Genomic DNA, 16,470 nt, shown 5'->3' with positions numbered 1-16,470 from the left:
CCCTTGAAACAGTACACTGGATACAGGGAAGACAGCTGACTGAAGAGAGTGAAGTGTTTACTTTCTGGAAGAGTGAACATTGAACAGGTAATTGCACTGTTTCCTCAATCAGCTCCCTTATCGATGTTTTTCTTGAGAAGGGGAGGGTTGCATCGACACAGGGTATATTGAATTTTGACTCTTATAGAAAACAAAGACGCAACAGGCGACATCTCATCTCATGACACCAAAGGTACAGAGAGCAGAGATACAAAAGCACTGTGTCAGGGCTTTGCAACAGCACATAAACAAGCCAACCTCGGGATATAAAGGGAGATTCCAGTCTCTCCCTCCCTCTCATCGAGAGAACTTAATGAGCATTTCTGAAATAGAAATTCTGCGATCAGCCATCGCAATGGATAGAGTCTCCATCTCTGAGCCATACAGACCACGAAAGTCCCAGGTTCATACCCCAGATTGTGCTGAATTTTCTGATTTCAGCGCGATCCGTGGCACGGGAACTACAATTAGCGATGGCGCCACTGGGTAAAGGACGTGTGCATGCCCCGAGTCCAGGCGAGGGCAGGATCGGGGCATCCCCACTGTCAGACTGCCTGCCAGCTCGTATCACCTCAGGCTTGCCCATGGAGATTGGCCTCTTCAGAGACGTGCAAAAAGACAACCAGCTCCCGAGCAAGTGTATCTCGGCGAGGAATCACTCCTCGGAAGAGGAGGTGGGGGGAAAGCAGAGAACGTGGTCAAGAATTTTTTTTTAAAAAGGGAGTCAATATCCAGTCCCTGAACAAAAAGGCACAAATGATTCCAATTGCTGAAACAATACCCCTCCCCAAATGGGAAAAAAAACTCAGTGGAACCACTTTCCATTGAGAGCTGATCTTGAGCACTGGTAAAACCAATCCACATTAGATCCCACAGAGTCCGGCCTTGCTAAGTACATCCCAAAAGTGTACTTCAGTTTAGCACATGCTGTTACTCAAAAAAAAGTGGCAGTCACTGACATCCTGTCACGAACACCTTCAGACAACTACAGCAGTTGTTTCTCTTAGGCCCTAATGCGAAGGGAGAAATTCACAGTGCACTCCAAGACCCAATGTCTCTCAAAGCGACATGCTGCACATTAATCTAGTTTATGGTGTCTATCTTGTGCTGCGTAAGATGTCAAGCATGACGCAGCCGAATGTGCACTGGTCTGTGACGGAGTCTCCAGCCTCAACGGGAGCGAGCATCTCAGTTGACGTCTGCAACCAGCAGAGTCTGGGGCTCCAGAGAAGGTGCAATTCCATTTCTTCCCACCTCCCTCTGTAATTTTGGACAGTAAGCTGCATGACACACGAGCTAAAAAGAAGTCTTACTGTGCTCCCACAGTGGGTCAGGTCGTAAAGCTCATTAAGTAGATAAGTCGCCAGGCCCGGATGAAATGTATCCCAGGCTGTTAAGTGAAGCAAGGGAGGAAATAGCAGAGGCCCTGACCATCATTTTCCAATCCTCTCTGGCTACAGATGTGGTGCCGGAGAACTGTTAACATCGTACATACGGTGTTGAAAAAGGGAAAAAGGGATAGACCGAGTAATTGCAGGCCAGTCAGCCTAACCTCAATGGTGGGCAAATCGTTGGAAAAAATTCTGAGGGACGGTATTAATCGTCATTTAGAAAGGTATGGATTAATCAAGGACAGTCAAGCATGGATGTGTTACATATGAAGGTCGTGTCTGACTAACCTGATTGAATTTTTTGAGGAGGTAACGAGGAGGGTAGCGCGTTTGATTTAGTCTACCTGGATTTTAGCAAGGCTTTTGACAAGGTCCCACATGGCAGACTGATCAGAAAAGTAAAAGCCCAAGGGAAAGTGGCAAGTTGGATCCAGGATTGGCTCAGTGGCAGAAAGCAAAGGGTAATGGTCGACGGGTGTTTTTGTGAATGGGAGGCTGTTTCCAGTGGGGTTCTGCAGGGCTCATACTCGGTCCATTGCTTTTTGTACTATATATATATCAATGATTTAGATTTAAATGTAGGGGGCACGATTAAGAGGTTTGCAGGTGATACAAAAGTTGATAGCGAAGAAGAAAGCTGTAGACTGCAGGGAGATATCAATGGACTGGTCAGGTGGGCAGAAAAGTCGCAAATGGAATTCAATCCGGACAAGTATGAGGTAATGCATTTGTGGAGGGCAAACAAGGCAAGGGAATACACAATAAATGGGAGGATACAGAGAAATCTAGAGGATCAGAGGGACCTTGGTTTGCATGTCCACAGATCGCAGGAGGTAGCAGGAAAGGTAGATAAGGTGGTTAAGGCGGTTAAGGCGGCATACGGGATACTTTCCTCTATTAGCCAAGGCACAGTATATAAGAGCAGGGAGGTTATGCTCGAACTGTATAAAGCACTAGTTAGGCCACAACTAGAGTACTGCGTATAGTTCTGGTCACCACATTACAGGAAAGATGTGATTGCACTAGACAGGGTACAGAGGAGATTTACGAGGATGTTGCCAGGACTGGAGAATTTTAGCTATGAGGAAAGAATGGATAGGGTGTGGTTGTTTTCTTTGGAACAGAAGAGGCTGAGGGGAGATTTAATTGAGGTGTATAAAATTATGAGGAGCCCAGATAGAGTGGATAGGAAGGACCTATTTCCATTAGCAGAGGTCAAAAATCAGAGGGCACAGATTTAAAGTAATTGATAGAAGGATTAGAAGGGAGTTGAGGAGAAATTTTTTCACCCAGAGGGTGGTGGGAGTCTGGAACTCACTGCCTGAAAGGGTGGTAGAGGCAGAAACCCTCATCACATTTAAAAAGAACTTGGATATGCAACTGAAGTGCCGTAACCCACAAGACCATGGACCAAGAGCTAGAAAGTGGGATTGGGCTGGTTGGCTCTTTTTCGGCCCGCACAGACACGATGAGCTGAATGGCCTCCTTCTGTGCCGTAAATTTCTAGGATTCTACGAAAGGCAATATGTTACCGATTCATTCAGAACACAGGGTGCAAAGTCCAATTCCTGACCTGCATCGAATTAGCTGATCTCAATGAGGATAGCGGCAATGTTTATACAATTTGCCTCAGTGCCCCCAGGTTACAAAAAAGGCGGGGGGGGGGGGGGGGGGGGGGTGGAGAAGAGAGGGGAAAACAGCGACCGACTACTGTTGGAAATGGGAACCTGGACAGAATCAGGCTCGGCTGTGATGTCTCCCACGGTTGACTATCCTGCTGGCAATCACCCCACACATGAAAAATGACCACTTGCAACAACTTGCACTTATACAGGGCCTTTAATGTAGTAAAACGTCCCAAGGCACTATTACAGGAGCATAATCAGACAAAAACTAACACCGAGCCGAAGGAGAAGACATTAGGACAGGTGACAAAAAGCTTGGTCGAAGAGGTAGATTTTAAGGAGCGTCTTAAAAGGAGAGAGAGGCGGAGAGGTTTAGGGAGGGAATACCAGGGTTTAGGGCCTAGACGGCTGACAGCCTACTGGAAGGCAATCATGAAATTACACCAGTGTGAGTAGTCAGCGCCTTCAGAGAAGGAAAGAAAAATAGCCATTGAGAAAAAGGGTTGAGGGGAAGTATATGATTTTATGCAGTAACAGGAAAAAGAAGAAACTATACTACTGCAATCTATCCAAGACAGATTGGGAGCATATTCCGACTACTCATGGCTCCTCCATGCTCCACTGTAGGAGTGCTCAAGGGATTAGACAATGAATAAAAGCAGCTGTTGGTTAAATGCCATTGCACTGGCTGGATGAAAACGATTAATCTGGCATTTTGATTGAATTGGACATCTCTGCCCATTAACAGCGCAATTTGTTAAAAGTCCATGGAAAAACACTGAAGCGAATTTTTACACAGTGACATCAAGCACAGAATACAATAACGACAAGGCACTTTGCACATACCCATTAACACAAGCACAGAATACAATAACGGCAGGGGCAGTTCCATATAACCCATTAGACAATGACTACAGTAACGACAAGGCACTTTGCACATACCCTATTAACACAAGCACAGACTGTAGCAATGACAGGGGCACTTTGCACATATCCCATTAACACAAGTGCAGAATACATTAACAGCAGGAGCAGCTCCACATACCCCAATAATTATAGCACAAGCAATTTAATTTCACACCACCAAAACCAGATTATCTGGTCATTTATTTCATTGCTGTTTGCGTGAGCTTGATGTACGCAAATTGGCCGTAAAGCGCTTTGGGACATCCTCAGGTTGTGAAAGGCGCAATATGAATGCAAGTCTTTTATTTCTTTTTTTTCTCCCTGCACCCCTGGAAAGCACCGACTCAACCTAGGGTACGGTTTCACAGGCACCTGCGTCCCACAAGTGACTATCACAATTGAGTCCAGTCCTTTCCAAACTGACCAAGTGCATTCCCAGCAACGGTCACCGGAAAACTGTCATGAAAAGCAAGAAACTTGCAGTTATAATAGTACGTTATCATGCATCTCAGAAACGCTTCAAAAAGGGAAGGAAGAACAACAAAGGTTGCACTTACTCAAACAGTCCAATGCTTTACATAATACCAATTACTTTGAAGTGCAATCGCTGTTATTATGCAAGAAAATGGGGCACTAATTTTGTACACAGCAAGATCCCACAAACGAGAACAGTAGCCAGCTAACCTAATTTCCAGCCCTACAGCCCTCCGAGATCTCCGCACTCTTCCAATTCTGGCCTCTTGCGCATCCCCGATTTTCATCGCTCCACCATTGGCGGCCATGCCTTCAGCTGCCTAGGCCCTAAGCTCTGGAATTCCTGAACCTTTCCGCCTCTCTCTCGCTCTCTCTCTCTCCTCCTTTAAGACGCTCCCTAAAACCTATCTCTTTGACCAAGCTTTTGGTCACCTGTCCTAATATCTCCTATGTGGCTCGGTTGTTGATGGACAACACCTCGAGACGTTTTACTACGTTAAAGGCGCTATATAAATGCAAGTTGTCGTTGTTGGTGATCACAGAAGGAGGAATACCAGGACACCTGAACTCCCTGGCTTGCTTCAAATAATGCCGTGGGATTTTTAAATCACTGAAACGTCATATCCGATGGACAGCACCTCTGAAAATGCACGCTCCACTGAAGCATCAACTGGGATTATGTGCACAAGTCCTGGAGTGCGGCTTGAACAACAAACAACTGGCATTTACATAGTAGCTCTGCAGAAAAGAAACGTCCCCAGGCACCTCACAAACATGGGGAAAAGAAACCGACTGTGCCAGGGAGACGTGAGGAGAGGTGACTGAAGTCAAAGGGATGGGTCTGGAGAAGGTTTTTAAAAGGAGAATACTGGAGAGATGGGAAACTTAAATAAATAACCGTCAAAAGGAGCCAGAGAACTGACATTTTCCATACATTTCCTCTGCCCCTTTTCATCCTTTGACTCTCTCAAGTTCAGAACGACATAGAATTTACAGCACAGAAATAGGCCATTCGGCCCAAGTGGTCTATGCCTCTATTTATGCTCCACACGAGCCTCCTCCCACCCTATCAGCAGACCCTTCTATTCCTTTCTCTCTCATATACTTATTTAGCTTCCCTTTAAAGGCATCTATGCCATTCACCTCAACCACTCCACGTGGTAGCGAGTTCCACATTCTAACCACTGCCTGGGTAAAGAAGTTTCTCCTGAATTCCCTATTGGATTTATTGGTGACTATCTTATATTTACGGCCTCTAGTTCTGGTCTCGTCCACAAGTGGAAACACCTTCTCTGTCTACCCTATCAAACCCCTTCATAATTTTAAAGACCTCGATCAGGTCACTCCTCAGCCTTCTCTTTTCTAGAGTAAAGAGCCACAGCCAGTTCAGTCTTTTCTGATAGGTATAACCGCTCAGTTCCGATATCATCTTTGTAAATCATTTTTGCACCTCCTCCAGTGCCTCTATATCCTTTAGTAATATGGAGGCCAGAACTGTGCACAGCACTCCAAGTGTGGTCTCAGTCTATGGCCAGCTCCAGCAAAACCAGGGTGAAACGTTATCAAATTGAGTACAAGAATATACACAGTTAGCATGGTAAATGATAGGGTGCTCAGTAAACACCAAGGTGTCTGACTGAAGCAGCAGGTGTCTGGATGTAAAATTAAGTAGATGCAAGGGTGCACAGCACAAACTTTGCTGCATGTAACATGATGGAACTGTAAAATGTGAACATTTCAAGTAAACCCAGTTCTGTTATTAAAAAGGTGTCACTGGAACGACAGGATCACTGGAACAATAATTCATCAAAAAAAAACAACTATTTCCAGGTTCCCTCATCTCAGCTTGTTTAAAACTCAGAAACCGGCTACAGTGGAGACTGACTTCTAAAGCATAAATACATCTCCTTTTGTCATTGTGAAACTGGGCCGTACAAGCACTCCCAAAGTAAAGCTCCCTTTACACCGTCTCAATGACCTGCCTCAGCCCCAGCCTCTGAAGAGCATGCCCGAATGCAGCAGTATGACATTTCTCTCCCCATATCCACACCAACAATTGTGACCTCTCTCTCTCTCTCTCTCTCTCTCACAAAACAAGTTGCCAATTACTGCCAGTTTTGTACCGACGGCATAAATTTTGCACTCCCTTATCTCATTTCATACCAGAACCCTTAAAAGGCGGCAGGCAGTCGTCCAGTCAGTCCGGGCAGGGTTCGATCCTTAGCTCCAGAAGCGAGAGTCTAACCCATTGGCCCCTTTGTCCCCTTGCCTCTGTAGAGGTAGCTCCGCAGGACGGTGCCACGCAGCGCCATTGTCACTGAGCAGTAACATACAGATTGGTACCCCTGCAATTCTCACTGCAGTGAAATCCTGACGTCAGCCGTGCCAGGAAGCAGAGGTCAGGAGGGAAAGGGTGGGAGAAGGGAGACAGAAAGAAAAGTCACCCTGCACCATTCTCCCCACTCAGAAGCTGGAACCTTCACCTGCGGGTCCCCTCAGTTAGGCAGCAAAGCAAGGAGAATACTTTTAAAATAATAAGGGAGGGAATACGTTTACAATAGCAATTTGCATTCGTACAGCGCCTTTAATGTAGAAAAATGAACCCAAGGCACTTCACAGAGAAGTAATCAGTCAAAAATGGACACCGAGCCATAGGAGGAGATATCAGGAGGGGTGACCAAAAGTTTGGTCAAAGAAGTCAGTTTTAAGGAAGGTCTTAAAAAGGAGAGCAAGGCAGTGAGGGGTTTGAAACGGAATTCAAGAGTTTGGGGCCTGGATGGCTGACGGCATCTAGCTGCCAATGGTAGAGTGAAGGGAGGGCAGGGGATGCACAAGAGGCCAGAGTCAGAGAAATAAAAAGAGTTTTACGGGGGAGAGGGGGGGTCGTAGGGCTGGAGGAGGTTACAGAGATGGGGGGGCTCAAGGCCATGAAGGAATTTAAACGCGAGGATGAGAATTTTAAATGAGAATCGTTGGGGAACCGGAAGCTAATGAAGGTCAGAGAGCACAGAGACTTGGTACAGGATAGGATACAGGCAACAACAACAACTTGCATTTATATAGCGCCTTTAACATAGTAAAATGGCCCAAGGGGCTTCACAGCAGCATTAGCAAACAAAATTTCACACCGAGACACATAAGGAGATATTAGGTCAGATGACCAAAAGCTTGGTCAAAGAGGTGGATTTTAAGGAGCGTTCTAGAGGCGGAGAGAGGCGGAGGGGTTTAGGGAGGGAATTCCAGAGCTTAGGGCCTTGGCAGCTGAAGGCACGGCCGCCAATGGTGGAGCGATTAAAATCGGGGATGCGCAAGAGGAAAGAACTGGAGGAGCGCGGAGATCTCAGAGGGTTGTAGGGCTGGAGGAGGTTATAGGGATAGGGAGGGGAGAGGCCACGGAGGGATTTGAAAATAAGGATGAGAATTTTTAAATCAAGGCATTCCTGGGCCAGAAACCAATGTAGGTCAGTGGGCACAGGGGTGATGGGAGAACAGGACTTGGTGAGAGTTAGGATACGCCAGCAGAGTTTTCGATGAATTGAAATTTACAGAGGGTGGAGGACGGGAGGCCAGCCAGGAGATCATTAGAATAGTGAAGTCTGGAAACAATAAAGACATGGATGAGGAAATGGGCCGAGGCAGGGGCGAATGGTGTTACGGAGATGGGAGTAGGCGGTCTTTGCAATGGAGAAGACATGGAGTTGCAATGGAGAAGACATGGAGGGTCGAATGGGACGCCAAGGTTGCAAACGATCTGGTTCAATTTGAAACAATGGCCGGGGAGGGGGATGGAATCAGAAGCAAGGGTACAAAGTGTGTGGTGGGTCGCAATGTATTTGGAACTTAGCAGAAACAAGAGGAGACAATTTGGAGGAGCAAAAAAAAGTGAGAAAAAGGAAGTTGAAAGAAGAGGTAAAAGGGAAAAAAGGGAGCGAGAAAGCAGAAAATTTGCATTGAATAATATGGAAGTGACCTACAGTAATCAGTTAACAACTTATATGAAGGATTCTAAGATTCTGTATAGTTTCAAAACAGGAAATCACTGCAAAAACATAATGGCATTTTGTAAGGCCAAATATTAGCAATGTGGCTCTAATCCTGTCTTTGGATATCACAGGCTGATGTTTTGGAACTATTTCATTCCCGAATGCCCTTATTTTAAGCCCAGAAAATATATATTCTATTCAAGGCAGCGGGGAACCCCAGCGTATGATAAATTTGTTCCTGTCCCAGCAGATTTCTGCTGGTTCTGAACAGCCGCGGAGAATGATATTTAAAGCGTTTTCTCAGCAGTACGTTCTAGTCAGTAAAAATAATTATATTTTTAGATAAAAAGTCCAAGTGGATTTTGCATGGCAGCGAGAAAATCAGGAGCTCATAAATGTTGGTTGAAAAACAGAAACCTTTTAAAACTGAACGGTCTATTCAGCATTCAAAGAATACACCTCTTCCCTACTCCCCCTCCTCCCCCAATCTGTTTACAGATAGATAAATGGGCCTGCACTTTACTAAAGAATTCAGCCGCATACCAGTATGTGGCCTGTACTCTTCCCATTCTGGCCTCCTTTGCATTCCTCCCTTCCTTCGCTCCCTCTCCAGTGGCAGGGCCGTTAGCTGCTTTAGCCCCACACTGCGAACACTCTCCCTACACCCTTCAGCCTTGCTACATCTCTTCCCCATTTTCAAAAAGCCTCCCATCCCCCTCAGCCACGTCTTCAATCACTTCCCGTAACTCTCGTCTCCTGCAACTGCTCAGTGTTCATTTCTTCGCTCTGCAAAGCTACTACATTGGGACAATGCTACTACATTAAAAGGTGCTTTGTGAAATCAAGTTGTCGTTAACCACAACATTAACTTCACGTAGAGAAGTTGTAATCTTATACCTTCTGTGCCACTGAGAAGGGCAAAAGCAGCAAAGTCGCCACCACCTCCCATCTTCCCCTCCAAGCCACACATCATCCTGACTTGGGCATATATCGCCATCCCCTTTATTATCGCTGGGTCAGTTTCCTGTAGTTCCCTACCTGGAAGCACCATCACCACAAGAACAGGCTGTCACCAGCTTCTCAGGGCCAATACTGCCCACACCCGAGAACACTTGATGAATACAAGTTTTTTTCTATTATACAAGATGTCGGCAGACTTAGGAGACTTCCGAAACTCACTCCACAGAGCTACCGAGTAGTCAGAACCTGTACATCGTGACAGGTGACATAGCAAAATTGCATGGAAAATGTTGACATAGCAACTTACAATGGTAAAATATTGCGTGACCCAAAATTGTGAAAGAGGAAGTAAGTTTGGGGACGAGAAGTGCACTCCTTACACAAGATTTTTAAAATATAGATTTTTTTCAATGAGCAGCGGTAATTATACGCCACAAAAGTGTTTACACAAGGAGCTCCACCGAGAGTGGAAGGGGAAAGAGGGGGTAAAATGGACAGCCAGAGTTCCTGATCTCTATCCAGTCCCCCCCCCCACCCCCTGAAAAGTGAACGTGTGGACAGGACAGGACTTAGCTACGATTCACAAAGAATGGGTACTTGGAAGAGGTTAAACACCTTCGGGAGGGAAGTGGAAAAAAAATGGAATAAAATACTGAAGAAAGAAAATTGGCAAGCAGCCAATTCTAACACTCTAGCACTTTCCACTCAATTCCACCCCCCCCCCCCCCCCCCCCCCCTGTCCGCAAGACCGAGACACTTCTTACTGGTACAAAATACAATGCAACTCTTACCAACTATCTTAGAAAAGCAACCTCTGTGTAATTACTGATGTGTTTTCTTTTCCTGGTCACTGAAAAGTTAACTCTTGTATCCTTTCTGATTTATACCGACAATCTTAACACTGCAACACATGTAGCTCAGTAATTTCTTTACAATGGTCTGACAAGAACGTACATTAGACAAGTCTCAATGAATATTATGGTTATGGAAGCATAACGCTCCAACTCGACAACATTCTGAAGAATTTTTGTTTAAAAAAAGCAGCACATTGCAGAATTCGATATGCTTACAATAAAAAGATCACCTGGATCACTTTACAAGATGTAGGAGTGAAATGAAAGAAAGGCTTGCATTTATATAGCAATGCAATACATCACATCTGTCTCTGAACGTGTCAAAGCACTTCATATACAATGAATCATTTTGAGATGCCGCAGATTTTATTTAGGAAACGCAAATGCCATTTTGCGGACACGGAGATCCCACAAACAGCAACGAGATGAGAGACCAATCTGTTTTACGGTGAGGTCAATTGAAGGAGGAATGTTGGCCGGGACACTGGGAGAGCTCGTCTTCCAAAGTGCTGCGGGATCCTTTAACATCTGCCTGAACAGGCAGACAGGACCTCAGTTTAACATGATTGAAGCAGAGACTATGTCAACATTTAATGAGAGGCGGTTGAGGGAAAGGGGAACATGGGATTAGGACATCTGCTCATGTGGAGTATAAACACAAACTGGTTAGGCCAAATGGCCTGTTTTCCTGTTGCAACTTCGATGTAATTCAAATGACTAATCCAAAAGGACAATAATTCTGACGAGGCAGCTCTCCCTCAGTACTGCACTGGAGCTGTCAGCCTAAATTATGTTGTTAAATCCTGTAGTCAGGTGTGAAACCACAACCTTCTGACTCAGAGGCAAGAGGGTTACCCTTTAAACAGCCTTGAAAACTCTAGAGGTTTGGGTTGAAGTCCATTACAATTGCTCACCAGAGTTTTCCTCAATTACATTTTCTTGTGGTGGTGGGAATGCTGTGCATAGTAAATATACAACCAGCAGGTGAAAGAAGAAATAAAAACAGAATATTGAGGGTTGAGTTAAAACCCCACTCCAGGGACTTGAGCACATAATCCAGAGTGACACTTCACTGCAGTGCTATCGGTGGTGCTCTCTTTCGATGAGACTTTAAACTAAGGCCGTCAGCCCATGCGGGTAATTCAGGTGGACATTCAAGACCAAGAGCGCTCCCAATGTCCTGGCCAATATTCCTCCCTCAAATCAACACCACCGAAAACAGGTTCACTGGTCGTTCAACTTATCGCTATTTGTGGGGCCTTGCTGTGTACAAAATGGCTGCCATATTTGCCCACATAACAACAACACCACAACGTAATTCGTTCTATGTGGAGCACGTTGGGATATTTGAGAGAGACGCGTTGAGCTACAGCATAAATGCAAGATGTTTCTTTCACATTGTGCCCTTGGAGACCCCCGGGAACTGACCCCATGAGTCTATGGATCACAGTTTTAAAACGTGTGCAGTCCCTCCAGGTTCAAATGCACATCTTCTCCTGCCAGCTCTCAACACCCTATGCCAATGCCCCCCCACCACACACACACACACACCATGATGTCAAACCACTCCCATCATGGGCAGAAATTTTGCCACCCAGCTACGCACCATCTGCTTACTGGACACGAAGCAACACTTTTTGTGAAAGAAAGATAGATAAAGAAAGAACTTGCATTTATATAGCACTTTACACAATGTCAGGACATCCCAAAGCGCTTTTCGCCAATCAAGCACTTTTGAAGTGAAATCAAGTCACTGCTGTAATGAAGGAAACACGGCAGCTAATTTGCGCACAGCAAGCTCCCACAAACAGCAATGAGATACCGAGGTGTCATCCATGGCTCAGTGGGTAGCACTCTCGCCTCTGAGTCAGAAGGTTGTGGGTTCAAGCCCCATTCCAGAGACTTGAGCACGTAATCCACGTTGACACTCCAGCGCAGCACTGAGGGAGTGCTGCACTGTCGGAGATGCCGTCTTAAACTGAGGACCCGTTTGCCCTCTCAGGTGGACGTAAAGGATCCCACGGCACTATTCGAAGAAAGGTACAACCACGTTTTACCAGGGAGTTTCAACCGTGTACGCAACGCGCCCCAGGAGCGTAATGGAAGGTTTAATCACCAAACAAATGGATCGTTTCTCAAACTTTCATTTGCCCGCGCTCTCAATTTTCTTCCCTCCTCTCCCAAAAGGTAGACGGACAGTTTTATACCTTTGAGTGGTCCAACTTTGTGTCCAACCCCTGATACATGTCTGCAGGCTATTTAACAATGAGTCGGGCCGGGGGGGGGGGGGGGGGGGGGGGGGGAGGAGGAAGGCAGTCAAAACCAAGCCTCTTGATTTAAAATCCAATGCACGGTCACTTGCAAAGGGGGAGTGGGGTCACTGGCTGGCGGTCAGAAACGGGAGCTTCGGCCAATTGTTCTCCCCTCTCCACCACCCCCCCCACACACAGCAATCGTGACACCCTTACCGCTGCCCGAGCTGAGGTCAACTAACTCAGCGCATACCAGAAATTAACTTTCACTTATTAAACTTCATGGCACTTTTGCTACGGCTGAGGGGAGGGGAGCGGCTGGAAGAAGAGAGAAATAAAACAGCCAGTTTGGGTATTCTTCTGATGCGCAGGCTTTCGCATTACTTTTCCCAAAGATTCCTGCTTTCCCCAACAGATTACGCCTCGGTGAAAGGAGGCTCCGCTATCCCTCCCCTCTCCTGAGACACCCACTGCAACAATCCCGTTCAGGGATCATCCTGGGATAAAATAACACCGTGCCCCAGGACTCCGGCAGAATAGTTTGCACGTCTGAGTGCAACTTTTGATAGGAAGTCGGAACTTTTTTTTTGAAAAAAATAAAATACATTTACCAGGGCAGAGTCCTCGGTAGCACTGAACACATCAGAATATTTTTTAACCGGCCGGGGCTGAATAAAGCGAGTGGCATTGTAAACTGGGTTTTAAGGATTGTTATTAAAAGCGTACAGTGAAATCCTTTAGATCCTTACAGAATAGTTGTGAATGAGACTTTTATTAGTTATGACTTTCATTAGAACTCTGGAGGGGTGACAGTGTATTCTCTCACAGTGCATTTAGCTCCTGACTATAACTCATAGCTCCGCAGGTGAAGATGTTCACCCAACATCAACCACATGCAAAAAAAGTAAACTTTAAAAGCACATTTTCTGTCTGTATTGCTGGGGCAACCTTTAATTAAAAACAGTGCCACACGACTGCATCCTCCAGAGCAACGGGTCACACTTCACAGACAGTTTTCCCCTGCAAGATGTTTAAAAGGGATAAATACTAGCGAGAGGAGGAGGAAAATCACAATCACATTGTATTGGGGAGAATTAAAACCAAGTCAGGTCGGAAATATAGTCTTAAACAAACCCTGGTGTCTTATACACAACTTTCACTAGAACAGAGCTTACAGAAAACAAACATTGTAAAAACCCAACTCCTACACACAAAGCCACTGTTTCACAGCCACATGAAAAGGCGAAATCCCACTTTTATATTACATGGGACCCCAGGATTTTTCCTAGTGCTTTGGGAATTGCAATCAGCGACTCTCGTCCCTTTTGCAGTTAGATCCTCTGCTTTGTACAGGCTGACTGAATAAGTCAAATCTCTATTTTTTGTTGCACGGGACTTTCCAGTGGGTATTTTGGAAGATTCAATCCATGAAAACTGTGGATCAGTGGCTATGTCCTCATGCACTACTCAACCAAGAAATCATCATAACCGTTGACAGATTATTAAAAGTGTCTGAGCACCAAAATTCTGAAATAAAAGCAGAAAATGCCTGGAAAAGGAAATATTTTAATTGCACATAATATTTTTTTTTAAAGCCAATATCTTCAAGATTCTGGAGTGGCAGGGGGTGAACAGAGCAACTTTTTCAAATGTATTTTGTACTATTTCTAAATCAAAACAGCACAAACTGTCAGCCTGTGTATAACTTATTCCAATGTATACACAACACAGCCATAAAATGCCTGTCCTTTTGCAAATGCAACCAAGCAATTAAAATTTAGTTTGTAAGATCTCCCTAAAAAAAAACCTTGCATCTGCCCTGTTCTCTCACCAATCTGAATTATAATTATTAGTGACATTATTTTTAAATCTTTAAGTTACAAGCCTGAGGAAAACCAGCACGAGCCTCAGAAAGCAAAAAAAAAAAAGATTTAAAACATCTTCACACTGCAAAAAAATAAGCTTCAATTTATTTTTTTTATATACATTGTGCTTTGAGGAAAATGGGCCCTGGCGTTGCTCAATCCCCAGCTCTCGGTTTTAGTTCCGCCCAAAACTAGTGCGAGCTGCCGCCCTTATCCTCGCTAATCCAGCCACCGGCTTTTGGGTGCACTTCAGGCCTCCAAAACCATAGTACAAAAAAAGGGGGGGTGGGGGGGGGGGGGAGATGTTGATAAAACACATGGATTTACAACTGGTCATCAAATCTCCACACAAATAAACAGAAATAAAAAGCACCATGTCTAAAGAATTGTTTTAAACCTTTCTGAATGTGAAGTTACAAAGCTAAAGCTTGTTATCCTGGTGAGTTTTAAAAACACTTACTTTTTGGTTCTGTAGGGCCAATGTTGGCCAGGATGAAGAGGGTCACCAAGCCTAATATCAAAGTCTTTATCCCCATCCTGGAACTGGAATTCTCCTGCTGCAAATCCAAATCAAGCCCCAGGCTTCCCACACAGGCCTTGGATTATAACAGAATTAAAACTTAAATAAAACAGAGAGAGATGGAGGATGGGGGCACCCAATAAAAGTTTTTTGTTTTGGAGGGCACTTGGGGAGAAAAATCAAGGGGAATAAAATCCCCCAGCAAACAAGAAAAAAGTACAATTCACTATTTTTTGTCCTCCCAAAAAAAAGATCTTCTTCAATTCTCTCTCAATAAGATTAAATAAAGTGATCTTGGCAGTTACATTGCAACAAATCCTTCATTTTGTTCATGAGGAAAAAAATATTAATCTGTCCTTTATCACTCCTTCTCCAAAGTCTTTTATTTGGTGAGTTCAATAAAAGTTTGTTGAGGGGGAGGGGGGGGGAACTGGAAGGTAAAAGATTTTACTCCCCCTTTTTTTCTTCTTCTTCTTCTTCTTGTTTTTTGGAGGATTAATTTTCCACAACAGCTGAAGAAGTCTTTCTCAAAATCTTTTTTTCCTTCAGGTTCTCTCTGGAAATCACATTTGGAGTTGAAAAGGTTGTGGCTTCACTGACAATCTCCCCCAATGCAAGACAGACCTTATTTCCTCCTCTCTTATATCATCTTCAAACTCCTTTTTTTATTTCCTTTTTAACTCGATGATATCATGGGAAGAAGTAAGAAATTGTTTTTTTTTGTCACATACCAATCCTGAGAGGAGAGGAGGGGAGGGGAGGGGGGGGGAAAGAGGAGGAGGTTGGTGGGAAGAGAAAAATCTTCAGGAAAACAATTTGTTGAGAAATGACACACACACACACGACAACAGGAAAAAAAAATCCTCCAAGATGATTCTCCTTGAGATCTAAACTTGATTTTCCTTGGCTCTCAGCCTAGGCTTCCTCTTCTTTTTCTGTATTGCAAAGTCTCTCAAAATCGTGAAGAAAAAAAAAATGATGCACAAGCCCTAATTCCCCAAAGGAACAAAACATTCAATCAAAAGAAAAATATTTTTAATAAATTATCAGAACACCAGGCGCCAAAGTGCACCACAACGCCAGAAAATCCTTGAAGGTTTTTTTTTTGTGTTTTTTTTTCCCCTTTGGCTTCAACACATTCCAAAGTGATTCTTTTTTTCCCCCAATATTTTTTTTTCCTTCAACAACGGGGTTTGTTTTTTTTTTCTTCCGTGTGTTGTTTCTTCTTCTTCTTCTTCTTCTTCGTGCTTTCTTTTTTTTAAAAAAAAGAGATTAAAATGTAATATTTTTTTTTGAAGAGACACAAAAATAAAAGCCGATCTGGAGGAGAGGAGCCTTGAACCATTAGACCAAGCGCAAACTTCTTCTGGCTGTGTCGAGTAAACAAGCGCCGCCAGCCTGAGGGGGGGGGGGGTGGGGGTTGGTGAAAGAAAAGGGAACCGGGACAACTGCAAAATCTGCACCTGGATCGCAGAGTTTCATGAACTGGATTCGGATAAAACCAAAGAGAGAGAGAGAGAGAGAGAGAGTGTGTGTGAGAGAGAGAGAGAAAGATGCAAAATCTGGACTGGTTGCAACAAAATAAAATAAACAGTATTTGC

The 16,470-nt window shown here is 44.5% G+C and overlaps 1 protein-coding gene across 2 annotated transcripts in view; it reads right to left on the bottom strand.

Moving 5' to 3' along the window:
* The window catches only part of LOC137299601 (insulin receptor-like), a 201,675-nt gene extending 185,443 nt beyond the window's left edge, over positions 1-16,232 (bottom strand). For both annotated transcript variants that reach the window (XM_067968460.1, XM_067968461.1), the window contains exon 1: positions 14,810-16,232. In XM_067968460.1, coding sequence (XP_067824561.1) covers positions 14,810-14,885 — 76 coding nt within the window. In that variant the 5' untranslated portion in view covers positions 14,886-16,232. The remainder of the gene's footprint in view (positions 1-14,809) is intronic.
* Between the last annotated feature and the right edge of the window lie 238 nt (positions 16,233-16,470).

The sequence above is a fragment of the Heptranchias perlo genome, chromosome 29 (assembly GCF_035084215.1).
Source record: "Heptranchias perlo isolate sHepPer1 chromosome 29, sHepPer1.hap1, whole genome shotgun sequence".
Classification (NCBI taxonomy): domain Eukaryota; kingdom Metazoa; phylum Chordata; class Chondrichthyes; order Hexanchiformes; family Hexanchidae; genus Heptranchias; species Heptranchias perlo.
This window is presented reverse-complemented; position numbering and strand designations above follow the sequence as displayed.